Below are 12,239 nucleotides of genomic sequence, written 5' to 3' on the forward strand. Positions count from 1 at the left end.
TATTTTTTAAATTATACAGCAATTTAGTTTTGGTGTAAGAACCCACAAATAAGTAACTGGAATAGCAAAGTTCTAGCACTGAATTATCGAGAGATGAATTTTTTAGAGATTCTGTTAATTCTATCAGTGTTTCCTATCTGTGAAGAATTGAGTGGAGCTAGGATACTAGGTAGTTTTTTTGGACAGAGTAACAAGTGAAACTTTAAAAAAGAATCCAAACAGAAAAACCAAATTATCTATCTTCATAAAAAATAAAAACTATGAAAAAATAGTAAAAACCCTGGGTAAAATACAAGCTTTCATTAATAGAACCTTTCAAGGAACCAGAAAATTTTGTCAATGAAGTGACAAATATCAAAGGTGAAAAGTTGTGAGTGTTGGTCAGGATACAAAAACAGAAATACCCTTACACTGATGGAAACTTGGGTTTTTCCTTTAGATACAGATTATCTTGGATAGTATATAATCCAGTATTTCTACTTCTGGGCATGTAACAAAAAAAACCCAAACGGTGTCCTCGGAAAAACAATAAACCTCATCCACAATACCCAAGTCAAAACAAGCCAAGTGTCCACAAGTAGATGACTGAAATGTGATAAACACATGTAGTGATGTATCATCAGTGAAAAGGAATGAAATGCTGATACACACCAAAACATGGAATCATAAGAACGTGCTATGTGAAAGAAGTTTGTCACAATAGTTCAGATACTGCACTGTTCTATTTACATGGAATGTCCAGAATGGGGGGCGTGGTCACAGGAAATAGAATATAAACTGCAGGCTGAGTGGTGGCGTACCCAGTGAGCTCATGTTACCATAGTGCAAGGACCTGGGTTCAATTCCCCTGTCCCCACCTGGAGGAGGGAAGCTTCATGAGTAGTTAAAGCAGTGTTGCAGTTTTCTCTCTGCTTTTCTCCCTATGCCCTCTCAACTTCTCTCAGTCCTATCAAATAAAGTAGAAAAAAAGAAAGTGTCTGCTGGGAGTAGTGAATTCATTGTACAGGCACCAAACCCCAGCAATAACACTGGTGGCGAAAAAAAAAAAAGGGGGGTGGGGGTGGGGGAGAAAGTAAATTAGTGGTTTCTAGGGTCTAAGGGGAGAAAAGTAGGGTGAATGATTGCTAATGGCTCTTTTTGAGGATGATAAATATATTGCTGGCAATAGTCTTGCAGTGGCATAACCAAGTAAAGCACACAAACTACTATGTGTGAGGACACGGGGTCAAGCCCCTCTCGCCACCTGTAGAGGGGAAGCTTCAGGAGTGGTGGATGGGCTGCAGGGCTCTCATTTCTCTGTTTCAATCATAGTTTAAGTAACAAATATATGTGTATATAAATAATATACATATACACATATTATATATACATATATATTTTTTCCATTATGATTTGGTAAGGGGTAATTTTTCTCATATTTTCACTAGCAAATTTCCTTGCTTTACAATGCTGAAACATTTACTACCTATGATAGTTTATCAACTGCAATATTTTGTTTGCAAAGGCCTTACTAATTGCCAGACTCCTAGTTTTCACTCTCTTTGAATAAAACGAACAGCACAGCTCATTCACTCACTACGTGACACAGGATAATCTGGTGTTGATTTCTTATTCTGAATGTCTCTGTAGAGATAATGCAAAAATCTGTCAGAGTTACCATCAAATTTAATGTCTTTTAAGTCATCTCACATTTTTACTATATAGCACTCAAAATGAAATGTGTTATAAAAGGCAGTACATCAGAATGATTAAATATGCTAGCTGTGAAATCAGATTGCTATAGTTCAAATCTTGGTCCTACTATTAACATGGGTTTGGTTTAAAAAAAAAAGTAGTGGCGCACTGGGTTAAGCCACATAGTCTGAAGTGCAAGGATCCCAGTTTCATCCCTGGCTCCCCACCTGCGCGGGGGGGGGGTGGGGGGGGGGTGGGGGGGTGGGGGGGTGTCACTTCACAAGCAGTGAAACAGGTCTGCAGGTGCCTTCTCTCTTCTCCCTCCCTATCTCCCTCTTAATTTTTCTCTGTCCTATCCAAATAATAATAACAATAATAAATTTAAAAAAAAGGCTGCAGGAGCAGTGGATTTGTAGTGGAGGCAGCAAGCCCTAGCAATTAACCCTGGGGGCAAAAAAAAAAGGCATAAACACTAAAGCAGTCTGGGCACAAGTTTTCCCATAAAACGAGAATCGTCTATGGCTTTACCACCTTGAATGTGCCTGAATTTGCTAAAAGGAGAATGACCATCATAGAGTACTTACAAGAATGAAGTGAATAAATGGAAATGTTAAAAAATATTAATCAAATCAAATACCAAGAACAAGTCTTGGCACTGTTAATGAAATGTAAACATTATCCTTTAGCAATAGTTATTATATTGCCTTAAAAACACATGAAAGAAAATAAATTAAAATCTGATCATTTGTTTTCTTTCTACCACAACAGTGACTTTAAGTGAACCACCATGATGCTTCTCTCACAAGTTCTTTTGTGTAATACACTTTATCTAGGTGCTATAGTTTTGACTTGTCACCCCATTCCAATACATTATATTGGCCAATATATTTTTTCCCCACAATGGTTATGGCTGGGGCTTTAGCTGGAGCTTTAGTAAAGCCTACACAATGACTACCATTTTGAGGCCAGTTTTTGTTTTTTTCTTTTTTTATCATAGAGACAGAAAAACGGGGAGAGTAAAAGAGACACCTGCAGCCTGATTCATTGCTCATGAAGCTTCCCTCATGCAAGAGGGGCCCAGGAGTTTGAACCTAGGTCCTCATGCATGGTAATGTGTGCTGTAGGGGTATGCCACCCTCTGACCCCAAATATTCTTATTTTTAGTGTGTGTACCTTCCTCCAAACTGAGTATTTTTTTTTTAATTAAGCCCCATTTTCTTTATTTTTGAAGATGTATTGATTTGTTCTTATGAGAAAGCCCAGGGCACTGGTTAGCTCTGGTAAATGTGGTACTGGAGATCAAAGCTGGTGTGTCAGTTACCAGGTGTTTGCTCTAACTCTTGAGTTAAGCTCCCAAGTAGGAAACTATCTTTTTAAGGGAAAGGTAAGCTCTTCCAATAGGTCAACACGTGGCACAAAGTGCATGGACCAGGCATAAGGTCCATGGCTCCCCACCTGCAGGGGGGTCAATTCACAAAAGCAGGTCTGCAGGTGTCTGTCTTTCTGTCCGCCTCCTCTCTCCATTTCTTTGTCTTATCCAACAACAATGACGGCAATAATAATAACAGCAATAATAATAATAATAATAACTATGATAACAAGGTCAACAAATGGGGAAAAATAGCCTTCAGGAGCAGTGGATTCGTAGTGCAGGCACTGAGTCCTAGTGATATCCCTGGAGGCAAAAAAAAAAAATACATGGATTTTTTATTTTGTCTGGTGACTGAAAACAGATTCAATGTACAGAAAGAATTCCTAACAAAGGAAAATGTCAAAAATATAACATGCCTATTCTCCTTTTTTTCCTTTCCCTCCAAGGTTATTGCTGGGCTCAGTGCCTGCACTACGAATTCACTGCACCTGGAGGCCATTTTTCCATTTTGTTGCCCTTGCCGTTATTGTTGTTGGATAGGACGGAGAGAAACTGAGAGGAGGGCAAGACAAAGAGGAGGAGAGAAAGACAGACACCTGCAGACCTGCAGCCCGTGAAGCAACCCCATGCAGGTCGGGAGCCAGGGCTCTAACTGGAATCCTTATGCCGGTCCCTGCACTCCACGCCATGTGTACTTCTCGCCATGTGCACTTAACCTGCTGCACACTACCATCTGCCCCCACCCCATTCTCTTTTCCATGATAATTATGTAAGTCATTGTTTAGTTTTTACACTTAAACTATACTTTTAAAATCTACAGTTAAGATGACTTTCAAGAAACTGAAAAGGATGAATTTGTACATAGTATGTACCAAAAGTTAGATAAATGACTAATATTCTGTAAAGGAAAAAGTTTTTTGTGGCAAGAAGGAAAGAGGCACTGGTCTGTAGGAGGCTCAGTGAGAAAAAGTCAAGGAAGTCAGAATACTATGGGTCTAGGAGTAAGAAAGGCTTTGGAGTCTCAGCAAGTAAAATGCACACAAACTAAGAACCTGGTAGCTTAACCAAAAACTGAAGTAGTGCACAAAGGGACAAGTGGAGTAAGTCAAGAGCTACAATAAACAAGAGGATGTAGCAAGGGTAGAAGCCAGAGGGATGCTACCTTAGCCATAATCAAAGTTAAGAGAACTGATACTCTTTCTCTCGTCATTTGAAATAAAGATATTCTAAGACCCAGACAGAAACCAGTGGGAAATGGTTAAAGAGGGTGGGTAAGTGGAGAGAAACCTGCGTGTTACTGATGAGTGACTGACTATCTTTACTTGGCAGGACAGAATGTTTTCAGCTATCAGTCCAAATAGCCTCAAGACTAGGATAGGCTCGCTTAGAGAAAACATAACCTGATAGCTTTTTGCCCGTTACTTTTCCTGTTGAAGTTGTGACCTTCACCAGAAACCAGCAAAACTAGATCCTCGTTCTCAAGTCTTGCATATATTATTTAATAGGAGGGAAGACAGTCTGTACTTTTCTTAAAACATTAACTGAGGGGTTGAATCATGCTATTTTCTAATTTTGAAGTTTTAGAACTTTCATTGATATTTTTCTGAATATTGTATCCTTTTCTGTCTCTGTAAATTAACTATAGATAATTCTTAAAAACTTCAGAAAGTTTTAGGTCAAGATAGTTACTTAGGGACAGAAAGCAGTAAATTCTTTTTCACTCAATCTGTCAAATTTCCCTTTGAACTGGCTCCTGGTCCTGGTCCTCTACACATCAAGAGAAGAAATACAGTAGTATTTAGTAGTATGCACATGAATAAACAAATGTAGCTTGACTCAGCATTTTACTTCCATGTCCCTGGCTATATTTAAAGCTGTAGAAATGAAGTAATTGACACTAAGTGCAGGTGGTGGTTTGAAACTCCCAAATAACATATTTGTCCACATTTTTAAAGGGATTGACATACAGGAAAGTCACTGGATAACTCAAGGAAATTTTTTGAATCAAAACATTTGTAATTCTCAATGTTAAACAAAATGCAATAGTGTCTTGAACTTCTGACAGCCCTGGGTAAATATGTACTACATTAAGACATCTCACAAATCCTGTAATTCCAATTTTATACCAGAGAAAACCAAAGGCTTGGGAAACCTGATAACTAGACTAGAATCACACCTGTAGGATTTGAACCCAAGTTTGTCTGAACCCAAAGTGTGCTTTTTACAGTTGAGTATCTTAGAAAGTAGCAATATTTTTTCCATGACAAAACATTTATTTAACCTCCACATGATGTAGAACCATTAACTATTTCACTGTATTCTAGTGAAACACTCACCATTAAAGAGATCACCACAACCAAGGGTATACTTACTCATTCCTGAGCACTCTCTATCACCATCCCACACATTAGAAACAGCATGTCCGGTCAGAAGCAGATTGATTAAACTTTGGCTATTAATTAAAAACATCAACAAATAATTAAAAGATGACTCAACTGATTTCCAAATCAAATGATTTCTATGGCAAGGTCTTACATTAAATTGTGCCATTTGAAAAAATAGTTATGGGAAAACCCTAACGTTTCTCATTTTATGCATTCAGCTGAGCAGCATGCCTTGCTAAATTTAGCAGCACTAAGTATAAGTATACCGCTGCAATCATGCCTTGTATATATGCACAGGAATTCAATAGCACAACATGATGTATTTAAATGGAGTAAGTATTTATGATCACCTTTAGAAATATATGTAACTGGGAGTCGAGCGGTGGCGCAGTGGCTTAAGCGCACATGGCACAAAGCACAAGGACCTTTAGGATCCCGGTTCGAGCCCCTGGCTTCCCACCTGCAGGGGAGTCAGTTCACAGGTGGTGAAGCAGGTCTGCAGGCATTTCTCTGTTCTCTTCCTCTCTGTCTCCCCCTTCTATCTCAATTTCTCTCTGTCTCTATCCAATAATAAAGAAAGAGAGAAAGAAAGAAAGAAAGAGAGAAAGAAAGAAAGAAATGTAACTTATTCTCTTGTGCTCAATGAAAGACATTTGAATTTTAACTTGGAGGCAAGAAGAGCTAGAGAAGGAATTATATATTTGAGTGGATAACACTGTTGTTTTATTGACTTGAATAGAAATAGCTATACAAAGCTTGAGGGGGGAAGGCAGTCTCAGAAAAAGCTAGCTCAAGCAGAAAAAATATGCTTACGAACGGGTATGGATATGTTTCTTCCAAACTCAAAATGAGTAAATGTCATCATTTGGGATATTTCATTAACTTCCTAAGTGGACTAGCAAGTATAATTTGTCACAATTCTCTTATCATTTTAAACTGTTTACCTAGACAAATGAATGCATACATAAACTTACAGTGGATGTTAGCATTTCATATGTAAAGTGGGTTATGTTAAAAGTTCAAATACAGGGGCCAGGTGGTGGTGCACCTGGTTAAGTGCATGTATTATCATGCACAAGGACCCAGGTTCAAGGCCTTGGTCCCTACCAGCAGGGGGAATGCTTCACAATCAGTAAAGCAGGGCTGCAGGTGTCTCTTGTCTCTTTCCCTCTTTCCCTCTTTCTCTTTCTCCCCCATCTCAATTCTGTTCTATCAAAATAAAATAAAGTTAAAAAAATAAATGCTTTAAAAATTAAAAATCAATAATTTTATTGATTTCAAATTCAGAATTATGTGAATGACATTTTTTTTTCTAATTCACTAGTGTTCTATCTAAAGTTCCTAAAAAATTAAGTTCATTAAGAAACAATAGATTTTAGTTACATTACCTGCCATGTCCATACACAGGATCTATCAAAGGTTCACTTGAATCTTCAATTTCATTTTTTATGTTTTCAATACCCTAAAGAAACCAAGACTTCATTAACTAATTTTTAATGGAAATTATGAGTGCAAAAAATCAACACTAGCTATTTCTAAAAATTAAAGAAATGATCAACAATCAAAATATTTAATGCCAGCATAAAAACTCTAGGAAGACACAACTAGTATAAAATCTTTCACTTGCCTTCCCAGTAAATACAAAGCAGGCTATGGTAAAGCCAGAATGACAGTATGACCAAGTGGCATAATCATGAGACCTGGGTGGGGGAGAATGACATCATTTCAAAGACCAGCTCAAGGGAGGACAACTAACTATACATGAGGATTTATTGGTTGTAAATGACAAGAGAGAGACAAGGTGAAAAGCTCTAGACATAAAAATTCAGACTTATATACAGTCCAGAAAATAAATTTCAAAGTGGTGAGGGGAGAGAAGTTAATTAGGATTTGAAATTTATACTTGGAGATTTAGATACATTAAAAATAAATGACAGCAACAACAACAATAGCAACAACAACAATAAAAACAACAAGGGCACTAAAAGGGGGCGGGGGGAGCCTCCAGGAGCAGTGGATTCATAGTGCAGGCACCAAGCCCCAGCAATAACCCTGGAGGCTGAATAAATAAAATTTGTGACTAATTTGAAAGTATGAAAGTTTCTATCATTAATAAGTGAATATTTAAAGTTGGTTAAATAAATAAGTAAACAAATTACACAACATAGCAGGGGAAAAGGTACCAAATAATAAAAGTCAAAAGCATTTTCTTCAACAAACCTTTGTCAGTAACACGGAATATAGGAAAAGCAATACTCCAAATTTGTTTCCCCACATTGAATACTGATCCAAGACAGCATCTCTTAATTCTGACAAACTTCTGAAACATCTTTTTCTGAGAGGCAAAGATAATTCTGTTATTAGCACCACTATAAGATTAACTCATTCTTAAATGGGAAAAAAATTAAGTTGTCTTAGACATTAAAACAAACATATGTACAATTTTTTGTGTTGATTTTTTAATGTAGCCATGTAAATAAAGCACAAGCTATTGCTGACGGTTATGACTACATAATGTGAACCAGTAAGACAGAATACCTAGTTGGCAAGCACTTCCTCATCTCTTAGGTGAACTATGTGGCATAGATATATTCTCTAGTAACTACTGTTCTTGAAAAGAATGGGTGGTTCTCAGAGGTGTTTAAGAACAACAAAAGTAATGAATTTTTTTTTTATTGATTTAATAATGATGGACCTTAGGATAAGGGGTACAATTCCACACACTCCCCACCACCAGAGTTCCGCATCCCAACCCCTCCACTGGGAAATTTCCTATTCTTTATTCCTCTGGGAATATGGACCCAGATCATTTTAACTGGAATTCTTAAAGCCTAACAATTATCTAAATACCAAAGACAAGGCATACATTTGCAGCTTTATCACCAGGGTTATTGTTGGTGGGGCTTGGTGCCTATACAAGTCCACGAACTCCTGACTTTTGGTTTGAGACAGGGAGAGAAAGAAATTGAGAGGGAAGTGGGGATAGAGAGGTAGAGGGGAAAAAAAGACACCTACAGTACCACTTCACCACTCATGAAACTTTCTCCCTATGAGTGGAGGCAGATTGGGGAGTTGAACCTCTGCCCTTGCACATGATAACATATGTAAACTTGTGGCTTCACAAGTTTTAAAATTGTTGTGATACTGTACTTCTTCAAATGCCGCCTATGATTCTATGAGCATAGTTATCCTTTTATTTTGTAATAATTGATATGCTCTAGTGAAAATCTGGCCCTTAAAATTATAGAAAGCAAACAAATAATAATTCAAGTATTCACCCTAATAGAATTTTTTACATGTACTAAGGAGAAACAGTAAATTAATCTAATTTTTCTCATGACAGTGAGAAAAGCTTTTCAATCCCTAGAGTGTATTTTGATAGGTTAATTTAACAGCCAGAATTTAGTTACATATGTAAACTTAAATTTTTTTTAAAACAAATCAATACTCAAGCATATAAAGCTAAGTACCTTTTCACAGTATGAACAAACTTAAAATGGCAATGTGTTCACAAGGTAAGGATTTTAAATGTTCCAATGTTACTTACTGAATTAATGCATGAAATCGCTCAAAGCCAAGCTCTTCGACAGCCAAGGCAGCTATACACAAAAGACACTTTTCAGCACTACACATGGCAAATAAGTGACACAAGATACACACAGCAGGCTGTAAATAGGTTCAAGCAATCAAGATTTGCCCTACTTCTTATGCCCTTAAAATTCTGAGTATGTTTTCAGCATTATTCTAATATAATTCCTAAATCAATACCTTAGTTTCTATGATTATAATTAAAGTGGGCATAATACTGAGAATGTAAATGGGTGGTTAAACTGTTCTTTTCCAACTCAGTTATGTTAGGACAATTTGAGATACGAGCAATTACTGATGATCACTGTGCTTCACACATCACTGTGTGTCCTGCACTTTTAAGTCTTTTAATTTATAGATGCAAATATTACAACTCATCTTCCTCCATTACAATCTAAAATGCATAGCACTCCAAAACTACACAGGTTCAACAACAACTTTGTTTCCACACTTAAACAACTGCTGGTAAGTTTTCAGAAATTGATTTCGCTTATTTACTAATGTAGTAACAATATGAAGCACCTAAGCCAAAGGAAATGTTTGTTTAGCACGATCCTAAGTGCCATACCCCTTTCTAAATGTTCTACAAGGCTTACCTCATGTAAGCCCTATTACAGTCATATGATCCCCATTTTACAGAAGAGGAATGAATCCAATGAACAAGAGTCGTCCCAAAAGCACAGAGCAACAAATAGCAAAGCTGATACTTGAACCCAAGTAGCTCTGATTCCATTATCTTTTAAGACATCATATGAATGAATCAAAATGTATACTCTGGGAGTCGGGCGGTAGCGCAGAGGGTTAAGTGCACGTGGTGCAAAGCACAGGACCAGAGTAAGGATCCTGGTTCGAGCCCCCTGCTCTCCACCTTCAGGGGAGTAGCTTCACAAGTGGTGAAGCAGGTCTGCAGGTATTTCTCTTTCTCTCCCCCTGTCTTCCCCTCCTCTCTCCATTTCTCTCTCCCTATCCAACAACAATGACATCAACAATAAAAAAAAAACAAGGGCAACAAATAAGGAAATAAAAAATATTTACTCTAATTTACCAAGATGAACAATTTCAAAAAGGAAACTTTATAGTGTTTTCCTAAATATCCTTATGAGAGAACCAAATATATTATGAACTTTTAAATAGCAAATTTTTTAATGTACAACTTTTAAGTCACATTATGTTAGCTTTTCAAGTGTTTTTTTCATTTTCAAATGACTTTCAAAAATCTTGAGAAGTACAAGTGAATTAATTTAAATCACCTTTTTTAATTTCTGTGGGAAACAAACTGAAATTGAACCTGCATATTCACTACTGCAAACAACTGTGCATTACCAACAAGCCAAAACTATACACATCACATAAGCTTATGAAATTAATGTTTGTACAGAACACAGTATTGGCACAGGTGTCAAACATCTCACATGGAAAATTTCAAGATTAAGTACAAATTCTGCGTAACATTTTCCAATCTGTACTGATCAATTGGCAGTGCTTATTTACCTAAATTTATTGAGAATACAGTATGGCAGTGAACACAAATGTGGCAAGAAGCAAGCAAAATAAGCTTAGCAGGCAGGATGGTGGAAAAGTATAAACACAAGAGAAAGAACACAGCTGGGAATAAAGGAAAAAACAGGTAAAACAGATTGTTATGTGGAGCCAAGATCTTAATATAAATTCAGTTCATTTGTCAACACCTGAAGTAAATTAGCATTTTTCAGTTAAGATTTTTAAATTGATATTAATATTAAAAACATTTACGATAATGTTTTAGTTCACATCCACTTTTAAAATGTATCAAAGTAGCCAGTAAACTTAATAGTCAACATTTTGTGGAAGGGAATTTGTTATGGGCTTACTGAAGTTAATGCATTATAAGGACATTTAACCTAGAACTATTTAACCTAACATTACAGAAATGCACTACATATTTACAGTAAGCAAGCTAGTATATTATTAATATGTTAATGAGAAGTCACAAAAGCAATTTTACTATTCTTTCACATCAATGAACAAAGTGGCTTCAACTACATATTCTGGTTTTTGTTTTGTTTCTTTGCTGCCAGGGTTATTACTGGGGCTCACTGCCTGCAAGTAAAGTCCACTGTGCTGGGCAGTCAATTTTTTCCTTTTCACCCGGTTACCCCTCTTTGGAATGGAGACATTGAATCAGGAGATGCCTGCAGCACTGTTCCAGTGATCAAGAAGCTTCTCCCTTCTCCCCAAGATGGTGCAGGGGCTTGAACTGGGACCTAGGCACCCAGTAGGTAATGTGTGTCTTTGATATCACATACACCACTGGCCCCTTCAACTATATATTCTCTAAAATAAATTCTTTAACTGTTCCTATCTTCTAGAGTGTGTTTTTATACTGAATAAAGCTGTTTTGAGTATGCAACCCAATAAAACCAGAGAAATAGTCTAATGCCAGTATGAAAGAAAACACTGATATGTTAAACTATGGTGTATATAAATACATTCTGTAGAGGTTCTAAGGAAAAATTAAAAAGCTAAAAAGATTATCAGGCAGAAGTTAACTAGAACTTTTTTAAAAGCTTAATATGCATTTCCTTCACCTCCTCCACAAAAGCAACAACTTAAAAATATATTCTCTAGTGATTAAAAGGGAAAAGAAAAAGACAGGAATTGAGTTTAGGCTAAAAGAAAAGTAGAAAAAAATTAAACCTTTTTCTTTGAAATGGTCATTTGTTTCAATCAAAATCACAAGTAAAGTCAGGAAATAAAAATGTGTCTTACAAGAATGTCCCACTTGGCAACTAGATTTTGCAGGACTCCCAGAAATACCAGCAGTTTCTTCAGCTGTCTTTCCTCTTAACCAAGAAACCAAGCAGTACGATCCAGTGTTGTCACAACAAGCACTTTCTAAAATATCACATAAGGTATGACAAAGGAGTTCCTTCTGCTCTTCCTCTAAAAATAACCAAAGTGTAAGTTATAACGGGATGAGAGTAGGGGGTAAAAATTCCTGTCATAAGTAACAATATTAGGAATGTGTTAATTTACTGGTGAATCGCAAGCATTTTAAAGGGATAGAACCCATAGGAAAAAGATCCAAAGTTTTATTTTAGGAAAACAATGTACTTGAGGGTTTTAAATATAAAGTACCCACTATTAAAATATTGCTGTTAGAAAAAAACATTCTGAAAATGCAGAATTAAGCACTGGGATAAAGAACATGCTATTTGGAATAATCCGATACTGATCGTCCT

General features: G+C 36.6%; 1 protein-coding gene across 6 annotated transcripts in view; it reads right to left on the minus strand.

The window, feature by feature from the left end:
* Nucleotides 1-12,239, minus strand: part of MINDY3 (MINDY lysine 48 deubiquitinase 3) — a 66,030-nt gene that overhangs the window by 39,034 nt on the left and 14,757 nt on the right. For all 6 annotated transcript variants that reach the window (XR_009550256.1, XR_009550257.1, XM_060192221.1 and 3 more), the window contains exons 4-8: nt 11,767-11,940; nt 8,978-9,029; nt 7,651-7,765; nt 6,819-6,892; nt 5,419-5,498 (exon numbers count right to left, since the gene is read on the minus strand). Coding sequence is in view for 4 of the 6 variants with exons in the window: in XM_060192221.1 (XP_060048204.1) it covers nt 5,419-5,498; nt 6,819-6,892; nt 7,651-7,765; nt 8,978-9,029; nt 11,767-11,940 (495 nt within the window). In the remaining 2 variants the exon portion in view is untranslated. The remainder of the gene's footprint in view (nt 1-5,418; nt 5,499-6,818; nt 6,893-7,650; nt 7,766-8,977; nt 9,030-11,766; nt 11,941-12,239) is intronic.

The sequence above is a fragment of the Erinaceus europaeus genome, chromosome 6 (genome assembly GCF_950295315.1).
Source record: "Erinaceus europaeus chromosome 6, mEriEur2.1, whole genome shotgun sequence".
Taxonomy (NCBI): Eukaryota; Metazoa; Chordata; class Mammalia; order Eulipotyphla; family Erinaceidae; genus Erinaceus; species Erinaceus europaeus.